The sequence below is a fragment of the Peromyscus eremicus genome, chromosome 14, assembly GCF_949786415.1.
Source record: "Peromyscus eremicus chromosome 14, PerEre_H2_v1, whole genome shotgun sequence".
NCBI lineage: Eukaryota > Metazoa > Chordata > Mammalia > Rodentia > Cricetidae > Peromyscus > Peromyscus eremicus.
Window position 1 is genome coordinate 46,739,667 of NC_081430.1, and position 20,390 is coordinate 46,760,056.

At 41.2% G+C, this 20,390-nt stretch overlaps 1 protein-coding gene and 1 non-coding gene across 4 annotated transcripts in view; both read left to right on the forward strand.

Annotated features, from left to right (window-relative positions):
- Spata7 (spermatogenesis associated 7) overlaps positions 1–19,924 on the forward strand; it is a 32,249-nt gene extending 12,325 nt beyond the window's left edge. For all 3 annotated transcript variants that reach the window (XM_059279776.1, XM_059279777.1, XM_059279778.1), the window contains 8 exons: positions 3,832–3,965; positions 8,222–8,694; positions 10,234–10,291; positions 13,660–13,775; positions 14,922–14,975; positions 15,982–16,059; positions 19,065–19,122; positions 19,324–19,924. In XM_059279776.1, coding sequence (XP_059135759.1) covers positions 3,832–3,965; positions 8,222–8,694; positions 10,234–10,291; positions 13,660–13,775; positions 14,922–14,975; positions 15,982–16,059; positions 19,065–19,122; positions 19,324–19,878 — 1,526 coding nt within the window. In that variant the 3' untranslated portion in view covers positions 19,879–19,924. The remainder of the gene's footprint in view (positions 1–3,831; positions 3,966–8,221; positions 8,695–10,233; positions 10,292–13,659; positions 13,776–14,921; positions 14,976–15,981; positions 16,060–19,064; positions 19,123–19,323) is intronic.
- LOC131924722 (U6 spliceosomal RNA) lies at positions 9,423–9,527 on the forward strand. The gene has a single exon (XR_009383019.1). It is a non-coding gene; the product is annotated as a U6 spliceosomal RNA (small nuclear RNA).
- Positions 19,925–20,390: the final 466 nt, after the last annotated feature.

Below are 20,390 nucleotides of genomic sequence, written 5' to 3' on the forward strand. Positions count from 1 at the left end.
AGGCACTCTACAAATGAAAACAAAAACAAGCCTTAAAAAACAGCTTGACTCATGTAAAATGAGTAGAAAATTTCTTAATAATAATACTAATAAAACAGCTTGACTCAAATGAAAACAAAAAAATCCTGAAACTTGTAAGACACAGCAGGTACAGTACTTAGTCAATACTAAGGTGCAAATGCCTACATCGTAGAAGAAGGATCTCAAACAACTTAATGTCAATCTTAGGAAACTGAAAAATAATTGAGGCCGTAGCTTGCTCACTGGTACAGCACCTGACTCACATATGAGACCTTGTGTCAGCACAGCACAAAAAAGGAAGAAAAAAAAACAAAGCAGAAAAGAAAAGCAGCCCCCAGTTAGTAGAAGGAAAGAAGTAATAAAGATTAGAAAAGAGATACAGAAAAACAGCAGAACACTTTAAAAAGCATAACTTGGTTCCCTGAAAACACAAAATTGACAGACTCTTAGGCAAACTGAAGAAAAAGAATGAAGACTCAAAATCAGCAAGGAAAGAAGAGCCATCCCAACAGAGGCCTCGGAAATAAAAAGAATCATGGACTGCTGTGAGCAGTTACACACCAACAAACCGGATCACCTAGAGGAAAAAATGGATAAAATCTGTGGAGAAGCATATAGCCTAGCAAAACTGAACCAAGAGTGGAATACCTGAATCCACGACCATTTAAACCAGCAAGTTTTAAAAGCCCTCAGTAAAGAAGAGCCAGGTCCAAATGAGTTCCTACGCAAACTGCCAGATATCCAGAGATGGATGAAAACCAGCCAATCCTAGAACTTCAGAGCAAGTGGAAACATTTCCAAACTCATTTCACGAGACCAGGACCACACCAATGCCAGATTTAGACAAAAACAATACATGAAAACTATGGGTCATGTTGGTGGTGAATATAGATGAAATCCTTATTAAAACACTTGCCGGGCTGGAGAGATGGCTCAGAGGTTAGAAGCACTGGCTGTTCTCCCAGAGGTCCTGAGTTCAAATCCCAGCAACCACATGGTGGCTCACAACCATCTGTAATGAGATCAGGTGTCCTCTTCTGGCCTGCAGGGATACATGCAGACAGAACACTGTATACGTAATAAATAAATCTTAAAAAAAAAAAACCCACTTGCCAACTGAGGTCAGTGCACTTTTTAAGAAGAAACTTCCACTACAACCAAGTGGGTCATGCAAAGATGGTTCAGTGTACAGCAGTCAGTCAGTGTGCTAGACACAGTAACAAAGTAGAAGGGAAGAACCACGTGAATAGCTCCATTGATGCAGAAGAAACATTTGGTAAAATTCATCCATTCATGGTTTTTAAAAAACGCTCTGTCTTAGTTGGGGTTTTATTGCTGTGATAAACACCATGACCAAAAGCAACTTGGGGAGGAAAGGGTTTACTTCAGCTTACAACTCTCAGGTCTCACTTCATCACTGAGGGAAGTCAGACAGGAACTCTAGGCAGGAACTTGGAGGTAGGAACTAAAGCAAACGCTGTGAAGCAGTGTTGCTTACTGGTTTGCTCCTGATGGTCTGTTCAGCTTGCTTTCTTATACAACTCAAGACCATGTGCCTAAAGTTGGCAACATCCACAGTAAGTTGGGCCTTCCTACATTAATCAAGAAAATGTCCCATATGCTTACCCACATGCCAGTCTGGTGGAGGCATTTTCTCAGTTGAGGTTCCTTCCCAAATGACTCTAGCTTGTATCAAGTTGACAAGATACTAGCTAGTACATCCTCTTACTAAAGAAGTTCACTTAACACAGTAGAAGTTATATATGAAAACTCCATAGTGACAACATAATGAGGGGTAACTTCTTCTAAGATAGGACATAGGCAAGGATACCAGTTCTTCCCATGAAGTATTAGAAGGCCTAGACAGAGCAACTACACAGAAAATAAATTAAGGATATGAAAAATAAAAGTAGGAAGTAAAAGTATCTCTGTTGGCCGGGCGGTGGTGGCGCACGCCTTTAATCCCAGCACTCGGGAGGCAGAGCCAGGTGGATCTCCGTGAGTTCGAGGCCAGCCTGGGCTACCAAGTGAGTTCCAGGAAAGGCGCAAAGCTACACAGAGAAACCCTGTCTCGAAAAACCAAAAAAAAAAAAAAAAAAAAGTATCTCTGTTGTAAACGAGAGTATACATATAGAGAAACCCCTGAAGACTCACCCATAAAGAACTACTGGGGAGATGGATTAGGTAAAATCCCTTCCCTTGCCAGCCTGGCGAGCCTGAGTGCATTCAATCTCTGGAACTGGAATTTGGAAAAATAGGAGGTTTGGAAGGAGAGAACCCACTACCCTGTTGTCCTCTGCATGCGCGCACACATAACTATAAATATAGATACATAGATATAGATAGATGCATACCACATGTCTTAGGGTTTTTATTGCTGAGAAGAGACACCATGACCATTGCAACTCTTATAAAGAAAACATTAGTTGGGGCTGCCTTACAGTTTCAGAGGTTCAGTCCATTATCATAATGGAGAGCATGGGGGCCTGTAGACAGACATGGTGCTGGAGCTGAGTGCTACATCCTGACCAGAAGACAGCAGGAAGTCGACTAACAGTCACACTCAGGGAAGCTTGAGCAAAAAAGACCTCAAAACCCACCCCTACGGTGACATACTTCCTCCAACAAGGCCACACCTCCTAATAGCACCATTCCCTTTGGGGGCCATTTTCTTTCAAACTGCCACGTCACACAAAAATGTACATGAAATGAAAATAAATTATAACAAGTATTGACAAAAATGTGGAAGAAAAGGGGATCCGTGTACAACTATTAGTGAGAATGTATATATTGAGGTAGTAGCCATTTAAAAAGTTGAATTTTTTAAAAATTAGTAGTAGAACTGCTGTGTGTTTCAGCAATCCCACTTCTGGCTATATATCCAAAGGGAATGAAACCAACCTATCAGACACGCACACCCCTATGTTTTGTGGCATTCTTCACAGTAGCCAGGATACGGAGACACTCTAAATGTCCCCTAGCAGATAAGTGAATAATGAATGTATTAGATCACTTCAAAACAGATTTGAAAGCAAAACATCCTCTTGAGAAGTCAAATAGCATTAAAAAACATTCCTCTCTGTGGTTATTTCAGGGCTGGTTTGGACTTAGACCCATGTTCACTTATTAGCACTGATGCTGTTTATTGTCCTTGGGGAATAAGAGAAACTCGCTCTTATTTTCATTGGCCACTGAGATACATTTATGTCACTGTAAGAAGTAAAACTAGGACAGGAGTGACAGCTCAGAGTGACACATCAGCAGCACCATGAAACCCCTCAGCACCCATGAAAAGGCACGCTGACATATGAAACTGCCTCTCTACTTAAGAAAAGCAGTTCCAAGAAACTGAAGTCAGTTGCCAGACTGCAGATGTTTGTAAAATGTTAGCATGGCTTTGTTGTTTTGCTTGTTCTTGAGACAAGTTGTTGCTCTCAAGCTGGCCTTGAACTCCTAGCTCAAGTGATTTTTCTGCCTCTACTCTGTTTTAAATTTCTATAAATTACATATTAGTTAGAATTTCCTTATACAAAAATCACATGGATTTTACTAACATAATAGTATAAACATGTTTAGCAAGAAAGATGTATCAGCTGTGCGTGGTGCTGTTGGCCTCAGATCCCACACTGGAGTGAAAATCCTCCAGGCAAGACCATCACACCTTCTGGAACAGCCGGGGCTGTGTGATGAGATGTGTCTAAAGAGAAATGGTAGTGGAAGGGAGAAATCCTTGATTTTATTAGTCTAACAAGACCAAAGAGTTAGTTTTCGCATTTTGTGATGTTTGAAAAGGTTTGTTTCCTTCCTTAGACGTGGATCAACAACGAAAAAAGAAACTGAAGAAGGAATTGGCACGATGTGAGAAGGAGTTTAAATTAAGTAAATATGCAATGCAGAGCAATTCCAAAATGAGCGCCAAGTCCCTTTGTAACTCCTTCCAGAAGGTAAGGTGGTTCTTCTGCTCTTTAAAAGCAGATGTGTCTAAGGCATGTCGGTGCTGCGGACTGGCTTGGGACCGCTTTCAGTAGGTTTGGGTCAGCAGACTGAGCATCAAGAGCCAAGTGGTTCTACTGTGTGTTTTTCAGGCCACATCTCCTCACAACTGCCTGCCAGTGGGAAGTAGCCGTGAACAATTCGGAAATAAATTCCCAGCTGTGTTCCACTCAAGTTCTACTAGCTAGAAAGGACGATGTCTCAGATTTGGCCTGCAGACTGTAGTTGACTGACCTGTGGTTTTGTTTTGTTTTGTTTTTATTTTCTTTAACATTTATTTGAAGGAGTGGTCTTCTGTTTTTAGTTTGATGAGAATGATTGCAGTTTTCACTGCTGGGCCTGGGGCCGGCCCTGGAGTGTGGCTGATGTGCTCAGTGTCACTCCCGAGCAGAAGTTCCCTTTCCAGCAGGTGTCACTTTCAAGTACCTTCTTAGTTAAAGGTGGGATCTTATCCACTTCCCCTTCTCCATGCTGAGATTTTGTCTGGTCTGAACCTGTGCAGATCTTGTGTGTGCTGCCCTAATCTCTCGGAGTTCATATGTATACCAGCCCTGTTGTGTCTGAACACGCTGCTTCTCTGGAGTCATCCACCACCTCCAGACCTTACCATCTTTCCACCTCCTTTCCACGTAGCCCCTGAGCCTTGACGGGGGTGGGTGGCTGATAAACACATTCTGTTGAGGACGAGTGCTCTCACCTCCTGCACAGTGTCCAATTGGGGATCTCTGGGTTAATTACCATCTCTTGCAAGAACAAGCTTCTCTGCGTGATGGATGCGTTGATCTGCAAATTTCATAATTTCATTTTTCTGAATAGCTGTTCTTTTATTTCCATGGAATTCAACACTAAAATTATCACTTTTGAGAACTTCAGTACTGTAGTGAACCCACATGGCTCTGTCACCCAATGCGGTGGTGATAAGCTCATTCCAGTGGTCTTTCATCTCTAACCTCAACCATTACCTCCAGCTCAGAGTTTTTCGCTGTGATTACGAGAGTCTGTATTTTTTACCCATAAACATTTCAGCATATATCTTTAAACCATGGTCATGATATATCCAGGCATAGTAGCCCATGCCTTTAGTTCCAGTTAGTGGCACATTAGAATAGGCAACATATGCTGAAGGCCACACTAGGCAACATAATGAGACCCTTTCTCAAAAAATACACCATTATTATGCTTAAAAATTAATAATTGTTTAATATCACCAAATACCATGCTATGATTTCATACACTCTCATAATTTTTTTGAGTTTGTTAGAATTAGTATCTAGTTAGCTTCAATTAATTGATATTTTTTTTAAAAATCCATAGTTTTCCTTCTCCCATACCTTTATCACTGTGTGATTTATATATGGGGGAAAATCTTAGTTAGTAATAAATTTTGCAGAGTTCTAAATGATATAAAATTTCTGTTGCAAACTTGTATGGGGAGTAAGGTTTCCTAAGGCCTGCAGTCTCTACTGAGTGCCAGGGTTCAAGATGGGCAAGCCGCACAGTTGGAGAGTAGCCACTGAGAATATCCCATGCCCTCAAGTATTAGTTCAAGCCCTGGCAACCATGGTATAGTTTGAGGGAAAAAAAAAAGAAAGGCAGATGGGAGGGAGGGAAAGAAAGGAGAGAAAAGAGAGGCGAGGAAAGGCAGGCAAGGCTGCTTGGCAGAAGAGCTTCCCTGTTGCTTACCAGCACAGGCTCTTGTACTTTCACCCGTGGTCTCTCAGTACAAATGGAGGTGTGCTTTGTCAGGAGGCAATGAGAAGGACTCAGGGATTGGAGCCATTCTGTCTACTAGACTGTTTCCTCCTTGAGAACTCTGGAGGAGCTATAGAGAGCGGTTTTTAGTTAGACAGTGGCGTCATGCCCTTTGTAAAGACTCCACTGGCTGCAGTGAGCAGCAGACTACAGATGGCTGCAGTAATCTGGGAAAGAAAGATTAAGAGCTGACCCAGGGCATTCTAAAGAACACCAGGAATACACGTACGGGAGGCTTATTAGAAAGTAGAATTGCTAGGACTTGGCGTCTGGTTTGATGATATGAAGAGAAAGGCAGAGTGGAAGAGATTCCCAGGATCCTGGTAAGAGTAGGATAACGTGCAGGTTATCTTCTGGAGTAACGTTGATAAGAGGCCGGAGTTTTACTTTTTTGGCATGTTCAAATCACAGTGCCTTGGGAACATTGGATATATTCAGGAGACAGTTGGATAGAAGCATTTCTTTCAGGAGAAAGATCTGGGAGTCATGTTGTGGGGGGCCCTGTGCTGTTCTAAAGACACAGGCCAGGAGGGCCGCTTCCTTCTTTAGAGTAGATCTGCTCTGCGCCGTGCACCATAATACCACCTGTGAATCTCTCCATCCATGCTGCATGTATGTGTGAGTGCCTGCATGTATGTTATACCACCACATGCATGCCATGTGCCCTCAGAGGCCAAAAGAAGACATCAGATCCCCAGAACTTGAGTTATAGGCAGTTTTGAACCTCTATGTGGGTCCTAGGAGCCAACACAGGTTTTTTGCAAGAATAACAAATGTTCTTAACCTCCGGGCCATCTGTCCAGCCCCTATGTTTTTGTGATTATTAAAATTGTTTAATAATTCTTCAATAATTGCTAACATTTTGAATATAAAGTAACAATTTTGAGATAAAAGAGATTGTTGAAATTTTTAAATTATATATTTTAATGTACTTTATAAATCATTTATAATAAAGTAAAATAAAACAAACACATTTTAATATGTCTGTTTTCCCTTTAGTATCTATAATTCTATAACTTGCTTGCCTCCATGGTAATTCATTTATGCTTTTATACATTTTTTATGTATAGTAATAATAATTTCTAGTTTGCCTACATTTTTAATAATCTTCAATAATTAATACTTTAGACACATCCAAGTTATCTTAAATTATTAGTTTGGGTAGTATATTTTAATAATTGGGTGGATTTTATGGTTAACAGTTACTTACGATAATTATAAAATATTTTCACGGAAAAGATAGTTAGAGTTAACAGTGCTGGCTTCGGCCTCTTAGTGTCTTAGCAGTTTCTGCAGACACATGAGCTCCTGTTTGAGAACCTTGGGGCTTCACTGCCTGGCTTTCCCGCTGCTTTCCTCCCCCCACCCCCCACCCCAGGTGATGTCAACTTTGAGGACAATCCAAGTGCTTCCCTCCTAGCGGCTGCGGTTAAGAGCTTGGGCCACCATTTCTCTGCTGTTATCCCTGAGAGAGAGGGACGATTCAGTTGTTCTGTGGTTGTGAATTGGGTGGGTGTTCTTGACATGAACTTTGCAGAGAGAGAGAATTATGGGAATTGGTTCCCTCCTTCCACCATGTGAGATCCAGGGATCAAACTCAGGTTTTAGGCTTGGCAGCAATCACCTTTATCTACTTAGCTGTCTTATCGGCCCCCAGCTCTGTATTTCAGTCCTTAAAGGTTCTCTTTGGTATTTCATTTTAGTAAAACATCGCACTGGTAAGACTTATCAGGACATCTAATGCATTATGTATGCATTTCTCCTTACCCTTGGCTTAGCTTACACCATTCCTCTGGGTATAAATAATTCTTATGGTTATTAATTAATAGCCCTGTAAGATTCAGAAATGTCTTTTCAAAGAGCCAAGCTCCTTGTGCATCAACTGTAATATGAGCCCAGTTTGGGAGGTTTTTTTTAAAGCTAATGTACAGAAGTTATAACCCAAGTACTCACAATTGAATGCAGAATACTCACTTTAGTTTGCCTTTTATTTTGGGAAAGAAAGGTTAGAAAGGAAATTATGTGTCTGGACCTTTTAGGAAGTAGTTATGTAGCTTCCTTGTTTAGATACATCAGTTTGGAAGTTAGCTGACCTGTACATTATCAAGGAAGGAATTAAAATCAATTTAAGTTTCCTTGTGCTACAAACAAAATCTAAAATTAGATAGGTTTTTAGATGAACTTTTAAAACGATAATATATGGGATAGTAAAGAGCAGAGGCTCAGAGTCAGCTTGAATCTGTGGCCCTGAGCCTCCCTTCTAGGGCAGACTGGGAATGTAGCTCAGTGGTAGAACACTTGCTTAGCAGCTCAAGGCCCTGGGTCCAGCCCCCTCACTGGGGGAAAAGTGATAACTGCACTCCCACACTGAAGTTGGAGCCAAGGTACAGGTTTAAGTTTATCTGCGGTTCCCCAGTTACATGAGTTTGCATTTTAACGGCGTAAATGTTCTTAGCCCGCAGGGGAACCACAAGGCCAGGATATGTTAATAGAAGAAGTGACAAGATACCCATCATTTTCAAAGTCATTCATCCCTTCTTCAGATGGACTACATCTAAGTCAGCCTGCACTGAATAAAATTCTCCTGAATGGCACCCAGAAGCATCCCAGCACCTCGCCACCCAGCATGGCTTATGTAGGATCTGCACCCAGGAGCCCATACGCTGGTCATGGCTGTGACAGGAGACCTCGGAGTGCCTTCCCAAGTGCCCACCGGTTCCACCTAGTCATTTCCAAGACCCCCAGTGGAGATCTTTTGGAAAAGCACTCTGACCTCTTTTCGAACAAACAGTTGCCATTCACTCCACGCACTTTAAAGACAGAAGCAAAGTCCTTTCTATCACAGTACCGCTATTACACACCTGCCCGAAGAAGAAAGGAGTTTCCAGATGAGCGGATGGAAGCTGAGACCCAGACGGAACTGAGCAGGTTTGTACGGCACATCCACAGCTGAGAGCAAGGCCAGCAGGTCCGGGGAAATGATTAAGAAGCAGTATTTCTTGCTGTGTTGTGCACTTTATATGCCAGCCTTGAGATCTGGCAGTGCCGTTTCATTGGAATGAATTGATAGGACTTTCCTGTGCATCTTTAGAAGCAGCATAGTAACTGTAGAAAAATAGCTATTAGATTTGTTAAGTTCCTACAAATGAATGCTACATGAGTTATTGCCGTAAACATAGTTCTCAAACTTTTGTGTGTTTTTAAATGTTGTTATCAGTGAAGTCTTAAGATATGTTATCAGATAGCGTTGGTGTAAATATAGAATCATGTTAACAATGGTAAACAGTGAGGCCCAGAGGGGAAATAAACATTTATCCAGTTCCCTGTGTCTCTTCCTGGCACATGTTCACACCCTGTATAGAAACAGCTGTGGGCGTGACTTAGACAGTTGAGAGAACATCTGGAAGTTAGGATTTGCCCTGATTTGATTTCTGTCTCCTGTAGTGGATGGTTCCTGATATTCAGTAACTTTGCCAAGTGATTGTAATTTATTTTGTATTATATTTTAGTTATTCAAATATCAAACACCATAAGCCTGCTTTTGTGAGTATAGATAAGAGGTGCAGTGATAGCAAATGAACCTGCATATGTTTAATTTAAAAAATGAATTGGATCTGTAATAGAAATCATCAGCTGAAGGAGAAATGCAGAAATCAGTGCTGGATTTGACAACATAGATACTAAAATTAAAATGAGACTGAAGCTTGGCATGGCTCCTGTGTAAGGACGACACACAAATTGGGAGTGCCTTCCATATTTTTCATGAACATCAGAAAGGCACAATAATGAGTGAGAGGAGCTAGGAGGGGTGGGCGGAGCAAACAATGAATGGGCGGAGCTAGGAGAGGGTGGGTGGAGCAAACAATGAGTGGGGGGCTAGGAGGGGTGGGCAGAACAAACAATGAGTGGGACGAGCTAGGAGGGGTGGGCGGAACAAACAATAATGAGTGGGAGGAGCTAGGAGAGGGTGGGCGGAGCAAACAATAAGTGGGAGGAGCTAGGAGAGGGTGGGCGGAGCAAACAATAAGTGGGAGGAGCTAGGAGAGGGTGGGCGGAGCAAACAATAAGTGGGAGGAGCTAGGAGAGGGTGGGCGGAGCAAACAATAAGTGGGAGGAGCTAGGAGAGGGTGGGCGGAGAGAGCAAACGGGATAACTGTCCAAGAACAAGTTTAATCAGGAAAAAAAGAAAGAAATGAAAAAATTACCATATCTTTATAAATGTTATAAGGATAGTCTCATTTCTCTTTGCCCATTGTATATTTAACTGGAATCTATTTTTCAAACAAGGAAAAGAAAGCATATGTAAACTAAATAGTGTATTTCCAGATACATATAATTAGAAATTACATATTTTCATAAAAGTAAATAGGTGAATTTCTTTGAACTATACTATACCTTTCTCTTGATAGTAAAGCTTGTCACTGTGTTTATAAAGGAGTAACAATCATTTCTTTGTAAATGTTGTAGCTTTAATTCGGAGTCTGGGACAGTGGAGACAAAGGACTCAGAAGTGAACTTAACACAGGTACTAACCATGAGCTCTTTCTGTGGTGTTCCTTTTGAGTCGCAGGTGCTCTGACTTGTGTAGAATGCAGACAGCTGTTTGGACTATCAAGAGTAGTCAATCCCTGGGAGACACTGGTTAAATAGAATGTAGTCAACATGCAAAGGTTTGCCTGTTTGCAGGTGTCGAATGTGCTCTCAGAATGGCCAGATAAATGGCCAGACTTCTACCAAATCTAGGGAGTCATTTCTTATTAGCACCTAAACAGTTCACTGGCTGCCTGGCTGAACAGGTGGATGAATAAAATGTATTAATGACATTTTCTTTTCTTTCTTTTTCTTTTTTTTTTTTCTTTTTTTTTTTTTGGTTTTTCGAGATAGGGTTTCTCTGTGTAGCTTTGCACCTTTCCTGGAACTCACTTGGTAGTCCAGGCTGGCCTTGAACTCACAAAAATACAGATTCTGAGAAGCAGGTATGGTGGCATTTGCCTATAATCCCAGCACTTGGTAGGAGGATCAGGAGTAGGAGGCCATCCTGGACTACACAGCCATTTCAAGTCTAGCCTAAGCTATCTAGCACGACTGTGTCTCAAAACAACCGAGGACTGGACTATGGTGTGGTGGTAGAGAAATTGCCTAGCCTTTGCAAGGCTGGATTTAATACCACCCCACCCCACCCCCTGCACACACAGCAAAACCAGACAAGTTACTAACGGTGCTGTCAAAGCTACATAGAAGTTTGAGCTTTGAATGCCTATGTGTTTTAAAGAATTGTCAGTGACTATGTTATAAATCACAGTATCATAAAGGAATCAGTAGAGGGGGGTTGGAGAGATGGCTCAGAGGTTCAGAGCACTGGCTGCTCTTCCAGAGGACCTGAGTTCAATTCCCAGCGACCACATGGTGGCTCACAACCATCTGTAATGAGATCTGATGCCGTCCTCTGGCCTGCAAGTATATGTGCAGGCAGAACACTGTATACATAATAAATAAATTAAAAAAAATCAGTAGATACCATTCTCTTACATTTGCCTTTACTTTTATGAACTTTATTACATTGTTTTTTAATATTTAGCAATGATTTATTATAATATAAATTTCTCAGGCAAAGTCATTTAATTTGAGTCATTTCAATCATATATTTATGTCCTAACTTAAATTTATTAATCATAAACATGGTTTGCATATTTAAATTCAAGCACAGACTCAGGGATACAAAAATAAAGTATAATCACACTCAACTTCTTTTTTCTCTTCTGAAAAAGTGTAGGAAGTTATGGGTTTACAACTCAGCCATTGAAAGCTTTTTGACAGGAGGACCACTTAAAGTTCATGGAGAAAATAGCCTCTGAGAGCCAAGTGTCTTCCTAAAAGACCAAAAACCTGCAGGGTCCTTGGGAGAAGGCAAAGTAGGCATAGTTCCTAGCCTGGGAAAGGCTTGATAAGTGATGCCTATTTTTACCTTGAATTTTTAATGAAAAGAATTAGGCCTGCAGATAACTAAGTAAACTAATGCAGGGCAGGTGAGACTGCTCCCCAGGTAAAAGCACTTAGCACAGAAGAGTGATGACCCGAGTTCCCTGGAATCCACTCTGCAAGGAGAAAACTGACTCCCAGAAGTTGTCTTCCGACCTCTACATGTGCACTGGAGTATGCTCATGCCTGCACTCACACAAACATCATACACACATCATTCTCATCTTCATATTACTTATAGTGATAAATGAAACTTAAGAATCCCAATTTATTACATTGCAAACAAAATGTTCATTCATAGCCCTTCAAGAAAATGATGGATCCTCACAGTAGTCTTGGACTCGAGAAAGCTAGTGAAATATTAACTACAGTAGATCTACAGTTTAACCACACTTTTAAAACTGTAAAGCACTTTACATAGATCGGCTTTGTAGGGCTGGGGTTATAACTTATTTGGTAGAATACTTGCCTAGCATAAACAAAGCCAATAGTACTGCATGGACTTGGTGTAGTGTGCCTGCCTGCTTGTTCCTTTCTTCCTTTTTCTTTATTTTGTTGTTGTTGTTGTTGTTTGTTTGTTTGTTTAGGTTCTGTCTGTTTTGTTTTGAGACAATATATGTCTAAGTAGCCCTGGCTGTCCTGGAACTCACTATGTAGACCAGGTTGACCCACCTCTGCCTCTGTGTGCCACCTACATCTATGTGTACCATGTGCATGGCTGGTGCCCAAAGGGGTCAGGAGAGGGTGCTGGATCTGCTGGACAAGAATCAAGGACAATTACAAGTAGTCATGTGGTCACTGGGAACCAAACCTGGGTCCTCTTAACCATAGAGCCATTTCTTCAGCCCCAGAGGTCCATGATAGTATTTCTAGTACTTAGAAGGGAGAGGCAGGATGATCCGCAGTCCCAGGCCATCCTTGAGTACAAAGAGATTTCAAGGCCAGCCTCAGCTACAGGAGACCTGTTCAAACACACACACACACACACACACACACACACACACACACACACACACACACAAATAGAACTTTGTAAAGATTAATGCAAATAAAATATTGCCAGGTTTGTGACACGTAGGAAGAATCTGTTCTAAGTAATGTACCATTGTTGTGTTTGTTAATATTGCTCAGATGCCGTTGCTACTACAGCTGCTTCATGTGTGACACTGAGTGTTTGAAACAGACGTGCTTTTGAATTTTTAATAATGTAATTAATGAAATTTTTCTCAAATTTACATAAAAGCTGAACATTTGTATCATTTTCATGGGTTTCTGTTCTTACCCTTTTTGGTTTTTTGATGTGGGTATTCACATGTATATGTGTAAGGGGTGATGTCTCCCATCCAATAGTAACCAGACCAACTCTGTTTAGCTTCCAGGATCAGACAAGATGGGGCACTTTCAGGGTTGTGTGGCTAGCCAAGCCTGGTAGCACATGCCTTTAATCCCAGCACTTGGAAGACAGGAGCAGGTGATCTCAGTGAGTTTGACAAGCTTGGCCTACATTAGCAAGTTCCAGGACATTCAGAGCTAAATAGTGAGACCTTGTCTCAAATAAAATAAAATTTAAATTTAAAAGGTAGTGTGGCTGTGGACCGCTCATGGTAAGATGAGTCTCTCTTCCCGGGTCCCCAGGTGACCTGTGACCTGTGAATTGTGACCCTCCTGCTTCAGTCTTTCAGAGCTGGGATCACACATGCAGACTCCTCCCCAATCTGTTGTTTATGATTTTCTAATGCCATTTAAATGTTTCTCATTACCATGGGGAAAATGCTGATTGGAGAGATGATTCTGTTTTTGTTTTAATATATCAGATACTTTTATGTATTTATTTTATTAATATTTGTTGTTTTATTTCTTTCACAGCATACTTTCAAAACAAAATAAAATGTATTCTTTTTGTTCCATTTCCAGGTACCTAATTATATGACAAATGATGCTGAAGACCAAATATCTCCTTTGCCCTCACAAGAAGAAAACTTAGAATGGGTCGGGATTCAAGATGGGACTCTGCAGCGGTCCTCCGAAACGTGAGTGACACCTTCCGTACTTGAGGGGCTGGGACAGGAGGATCACTACAAGGCTGAGGCCAGCCTAGGTCTCAGAGTGAACCCCTGCCTCCGTTTGCTTTCCTATGTAGTAGACACTCAGTTTACCCTCAGGACTATTTTAATTACATGTGCTAATATGGTTTAGTAGTATACAATTCTGTGGCACTGTTAGTCTTCCTAAGGAAATTTTGTAAAAGTGCTCAGTAAAAGTTGGACTGAGTCTTGCTAAAGTGCTGAGAAAGGGGAAAGGGATGCTCGTTTGCAGAGGTTGCTCTCTCTCCTCATGTTAGAGAGGATTATCCTCAAGGCCAAGCCTCTGGCAATGGTATTAACCAGTGTCTGTGACACCAGTAGTTCTGAACCTTACCATTCCATCGCTGTGTGACTTGGAGACGACAATCTGGCTCAGCAAGTGAAAGAGCTTTCCAAGCAAGCCCGGTAAACAGTTTGATCCCCAGAGCCCATGACGGAAGTAGGAGAGAACTGACTCCACACACACACACACACACACACACACACACACACACACACACATATTCACATACACACTTTCACACAACAATTATACTAATAACATTTTCAAAAGCCAAAAAATTATGTTGTGGAACATTCCCACATGCCAGTGTTTGGTCTGCCCTGCGGTTTGAGATGCTCTTTAAACACTGCACCCATACTTAGTGACTGTGACATCACTCCTAGCAAAAATGGGGACCAGCCAGTTTCGGCTCTCAACTGCATTTCCAGTGTAGGAAATTCAGGCTATGAACTGAAAGGAGAAGAATATTCACAAGGGAAGAATGAGGACATGGTTTGGAGCAGACAGGAAGAGATGATGCACAGACCCTTCAGGGCCCAGCTTCCCCCTTGGGTCTTTACTAGGGAGATCTGGATTTCTAAGACCATAGTAGGTTGAGTACTAACTCCTGTCCTTGAAACTCATTACCCAAACAGCACGTAGAGCACATGTGCACACACACATGCATGCACACTCCCACAGAATTAAATCACAGATAGGAAAACACTTAGAAATTCCAAAGCATATTATTACTAATGTAGACTATCAACCATGGATTATTTGTATGTCAACCTTTGTTGTTAAAATATTTTACCTTTCTCTTTTTCTAGGACACTCTGTGAGCTCTCCACACAGCTTTCTTCAGACAATAAAAGCTACTCTGAGTAAGATCACTTTGACCTCTTCCTACTTTAGTGTAAACAGAATAAAGACTCAGGGAAATCCTAAGATAAATAAAGATTGAAACTCCTCTTTCTACACCCAGCTTTGGAGTATCAGTCGTTTAATCCATGCTGATGGACAAATTGTTGGGCATCTTTAGTGGAAATGTGTCCCTAAGTTAATAATATTTACTAATAATTTCTAGTAACTAGTGTGGCAGATTCTTGATTATTTTTATCAATGAAACTAGTAAAGAAACCTACGGGAGGTGATTTGGAGCTCAGGGGCCTCCTGGGAGCCTGTGACTGCATCTCTTCTTTGCAGACTTTGTCACCATTGGTTTTCATGGTTATATTTTTCAGGAAAATAATCTATTTTATAGTTTAATTTGCTTGTTCTTAAGCAAGTTCCTGAGGATTGGTTTTAAAACATGCTGGTTTATACAACCCTCTCCCCTGGATTTTTTTATTCATCAATTGAGTAGCTACTTGCCATTTTCCATTAATTCATGAGTTTCAGCTAACTAGAATCAATTACAATAGTATCCTAACTTTCTTATAGTAGGTACTAAAATTTAGACATGAGGTAGTATAATAAGAAATGTGTCCAGTTAAAAAATTACTACTACATTTTTTCATCCATAAATTTGCCTTCTAGAAACTCTTTTCTCTTTTATAAGGATTTTGAGAAAAAAAACAATCTTTCTGCTCAGTAAATTTCTCAACTTGAACACAAGATGCTAAGCAGAACTCAATAAGCGTTCCACCCCTGCTTCCCTGGGTGGTACCCTTTTGGTCTTTTTGCTGTTTTTGAATGTTCCACAAAGATGAAATTTTACTCCATTGGGTGATATTTTCTCACTTTTATTATTTTCCTTTTTGAACATAACAGATTTGTTTTATAATATTCCTCATACTCATGGGTAGCATCCCTGTATGGTAGAGCTGGGTGTGCCTCCCTGGCCTCTCATGCTGTGTGATGGTTCTGATGCGATGTGTTCCTCTGCAGTGAAGAAGAGCTGCTGTACCTGAATTTCATGGAAAATGTGACAGATGAAATTTTGAAACTTGGTTTATTTACCAACAGGTTAGAGTTTTTTTTTTAATGTGTTTGGGAGTTGATGTGCATTCAGTGTTTTTCACACAGAATTTTTGTTACTTATTAGGATATAAAAAGTTATATTCCGCCGGGTGGTGGTGGCGCACACCTTTAATCCCAGCACTTGGGAGGCAGAGCCAGGCGGATCTCTGTGAGTTTGAGGCCAGCCTGGTCTACAGAGTGAGTTCCAGGAAAGGTGCAAAGCTACACAGAGAAACCCTGTCTCAAAAAAAAAAAAGTTATGTTGCTTTTTTGTGATTATATTTTTATAATTGATAGTGAACTATAAAGACTGTTTCATTTACACTCCACAGAAAACAATAGAGATTGTTTTCATTTAAATATTGTTATATCTTGGTCAAATCAGACTGTATAATGAATTGAATTTTTGCTACCTTTTTGGAAAGCCTCAGTAATTCCACTTTGCTATCAGAAACTCTTATGGGAATCAAAAACAAGCTTTCAAATTTTATTACATTTATGTGTGTGTGTGTGTGTGTGTGTGTGTGTGTGTGTGTGTTTAAACAGAGAAGTGCGCGCGCGCGCGCGCGCGGTCACATGCCACAGCATGCTGTAAAGGTCAAAAGACAACCTGTAGGAGTCAGTTCTCTTTCCACCATGTGAGTCCTGGAAATTCAACTCTCATCATCAGGCTTGGCGGGAAGTACCTTCACCTGGTGAGCCGTCTTACCAGCTCACAAACGTTTTTTACTACAATTTATGTCATAAAGACAAAGGAAAAGCTGTTTGTGCACTTCATGTGAACTGGAGAGTTTACAAAAGCAGATTAGCTGTTGCATTGCTTACGGAAGCTGCGTGCTGAGCGCAGCTCAAACACTGCTGTGTCTAAAATCCACAGAGCGTTAGGCTCCACTACATGTACCTGAGCATCGGACTGCACAGCAGACTCCACCCACTTTCTCAGTCCTGAGCTCCAACTGCAGACTTTGCAGGCTGGGTCTGTCCCTACATCAGGGTTGACTTTGTGTGAAGGAAGACACTTTGGTTATTGGAATAAAAAGTTCAGCAGTGAGCGTGTGCCAATCCTGTGATACCTCCATTCATTTGAAAAAACATGTTTAATGGGGGCTGGAGAGATGGTTCGGAAGTTAAGAGCACTGGCTGTACAATCGAGAGGACCCAAGTTCAGGTCTCAGCATCCACCTAATGAGCCAAGTGAGTCTCGTGCAGGGCTGTTACTCCAGGGCTGCGAGGGGCTGGGGGGTCAGGGGAGGCAGCGACTGGAGGGTTGCTGAGGTTTTCTAAAAAGAGGAGCTGAAGCCTTCCACAGAGGAATAGGCAGAGACTGTTAGGCACTGATGCTCTCCTTGACCTTGACTACACACACAGCCATGCACACTCACATACACATACAAAACTAATAATTTCAAGAATTGCCTGGAGTTTTACAGTTTTAAGACAAGACCTTTTGGAGAGCAGATATGTTGAACACTACTGGACTATACATTTTAGATGGCTAAAATGGTAACTTTCGTGTTTTTTACCAAAAAGTTTTACATAGCATTTACATTTTTCCTTAAATGTTTATATTTTCCTCTTAAAATTTAACTTTGGTTCATAAAACTAAACATAGAACTAGCCTAAGAAAGAAACTAGAAGGTGTGAGATGGGCATCTTCAGACTGAAAGATGCTCAAAGTGCATCTAGTTAATCAGAAAGTGTGTGTGTGTGTGTGTGTGTGTGTGTGTGTGTGTGTGTGTGTGTTCCTGAATAATATGTATTATTTATTCCACCTACATAGGCATAGAAAAATGCCAAGGTGCACATATTCTAGAATGTGTACAGTAGATACAAAGAGTAGGGTACAAGTTTCTTGGTCTTTTAAAAATGACAGAATAATCCAGACCTCCTGCTCTGAGGGTAGGTCATCTCACTGAAGAGCATAAATAATGGTAACTTGAGTGACCAAGGAAATTAATTTTTTCAGGAAACCTGTGGATAGGTTGGTGTGATTCTGGGCCTGGTGTAGAAAGAATACACTCTCTGAGACTAGTCACTTCTGTGTTGGATTCTCTGAGGGGCTTGTGACCTTAGGAAGCTCATCCTAGAGATGTAATTTCTCACCCTTACCATGGTTTTCACAGAGCCTTCATACCCTGGCTTTGGCAGGAAGAGGTAAAACTGTTTCTGGGAACCAGGATTGGTGACACACGCCTTTAATCTCAGCAAGGAGGCAGATCTCTGAATTCCAGGTCAGCCTGGTCTGCTTAGAGTTCCAGGCCAGCCAGGGCTGCATCATAGATGGTGTTGCAGTTGGGTGGGGGCAGATTGTATGTCTAGCATAAATACCTGGCATTCACTTGCAGGTTGTTTTGTAGGCTTATCATCAGTGGAGTGTATACTTAAGGAGCCAAGGTGAACCAGATTGTGGGAGCATTTTCTCTAGGGTTTGGTGAAGGGGCGTAGGAAGCTTTTGGTGTCTGTATGTCTTACGGAGAGAGAGCTTTGCAATGATTACTGTGCCTCACCTAAAACACTCACAGAAACATAAATAGTACACAATTCTTCAGATACACTAGTGTCTATTATATAACTTAATGGTGTCTGTGTGTCTTATGGAGAGAGAGCTTTGCAGTGATTACTGTGCCTCACCTAAAACACTCACAGAAACATAAATAGTACACAATTCTTCAGATACACTAGTGTCTATTATATAACTTAATGGTGTCTGTGTGTCTTATGGAGAGAGAGCTTTGCAGTGATTACTGTGCCTCACCTAAAACACTCACAGAAACATAAATAGTACACAGTTCTTCAGATACACTGGAGTCTAAGTGCATAACTGAAGCCAGGCTGCCTTCCAGGTTAGAGAAGTAGACAGAACAGGAAGGATTAGTCTCCAGCTTCACAGAGAAAATGATGCATCTGGAAACCACTCTCCAGCCTTTGTCAGTTTTGATATTATGTACCTATGTTACATTGAATGGATTATCTGATTTTAAGATGTTGATGTTTTTCTTTATCATTTGTAGGTTTTTAGAACAACTGTTTGAGCGACATATAAGACAAAATAAACATCATCTGGAGGAGGTTTGTCTTTCTTTAGAATTTAATGTTTTGGTATCATCTAAAAGAATGCATTTAAAACAGGTACTTTCTCTGTGTGCTTTTTGTGAGGGGAAGGGGTGCAGGGACCATGGAAGTGTTAATGCTCAGAGACTAGCAGCACTGCAGACAGAACCTGACTATGCAGTGATCCTCCTGACTGCATGTTTCTTTCCTTAACCCTAGGGGAAAATGCGCTGCCTGCTGCATAGCCTGATGGTTGACTTAGGCTGCATAACTGCGGAAGAGCCATCAAAGCAAAAAGATTTCAGGAAGTTGAGTCAACTTGATTTTCCAAAGACTCTGATTTCAAAACAAACTAAACTCACAAGTGAGGATACAGTAATTGAGCAAGAACGCCAGCAATTCCAGGAGGCTCTGGACATGTTGTCGTCTGTGCCGAAGGATAAAACCAAGATGTTCTCTTTACCGGGGGAATTTTTAATACCCGACCATAAATCCAAATATTCAGATGGTGTTATAATTCAGCAGGTCAGTGATGAGACAGATCTTGAAGCCTCGACCTGTGATGAAAACAATCCAAGTCTATCTGACCAGGAAACCTCTGTGCATATCATTGAAGGTGATAGTGATGCTGAGAGGGTTGAGACTTCCCGGGAATTGTGTTGTCTTAGTAGCACATCACTGTCCCCGTATGTCCAGTTCCCCAGCGTCAAAGGTGGCAGTAATCATGATGAATTATTGACTCTAAAAATCATGGAAATGAGCATTGAAGACTGACCTTTAGATCTTCATTAATAAATACTCCATGTAGCCAGTAACTCAATATTACTTTTCTCCTTTTTTTTCCTTTTTACATATTAAGATTTCTGTATTATCAATGCTATATAATAAATTACCATAAATTTAGCATCCTGAAACACCACATATTTATTATTAATCCCATTGTCTGTGGTTCAAGAATTGAAACACAGAGTGATGTGTGCTCTACTCTGGGGGCCAAAAGCTATAGTCCAGGCAGTATTCAGGGCTGTGATGTCATCGGGAGGCTTGACCAAGGGAGAATCTGCTTCCATGCTACAGTTACTGGCAGAATTCTTTTCCTTGCACCAGAGAGCTGGGAGCTTCGTTTGGTTTGGGCTGGCTGGTGGACAGATGGCTGCTTGCCAACTCCTGCTGTGTACACTCTCCTTAAGCAGGTCACAGCATGGCCACTTGCTCTTTGAAGGAGAACCAGAGACTGCTAGGAAGATGAAGGATTCGCCAATCCTATGTTTTTAACTCTTGGTTAG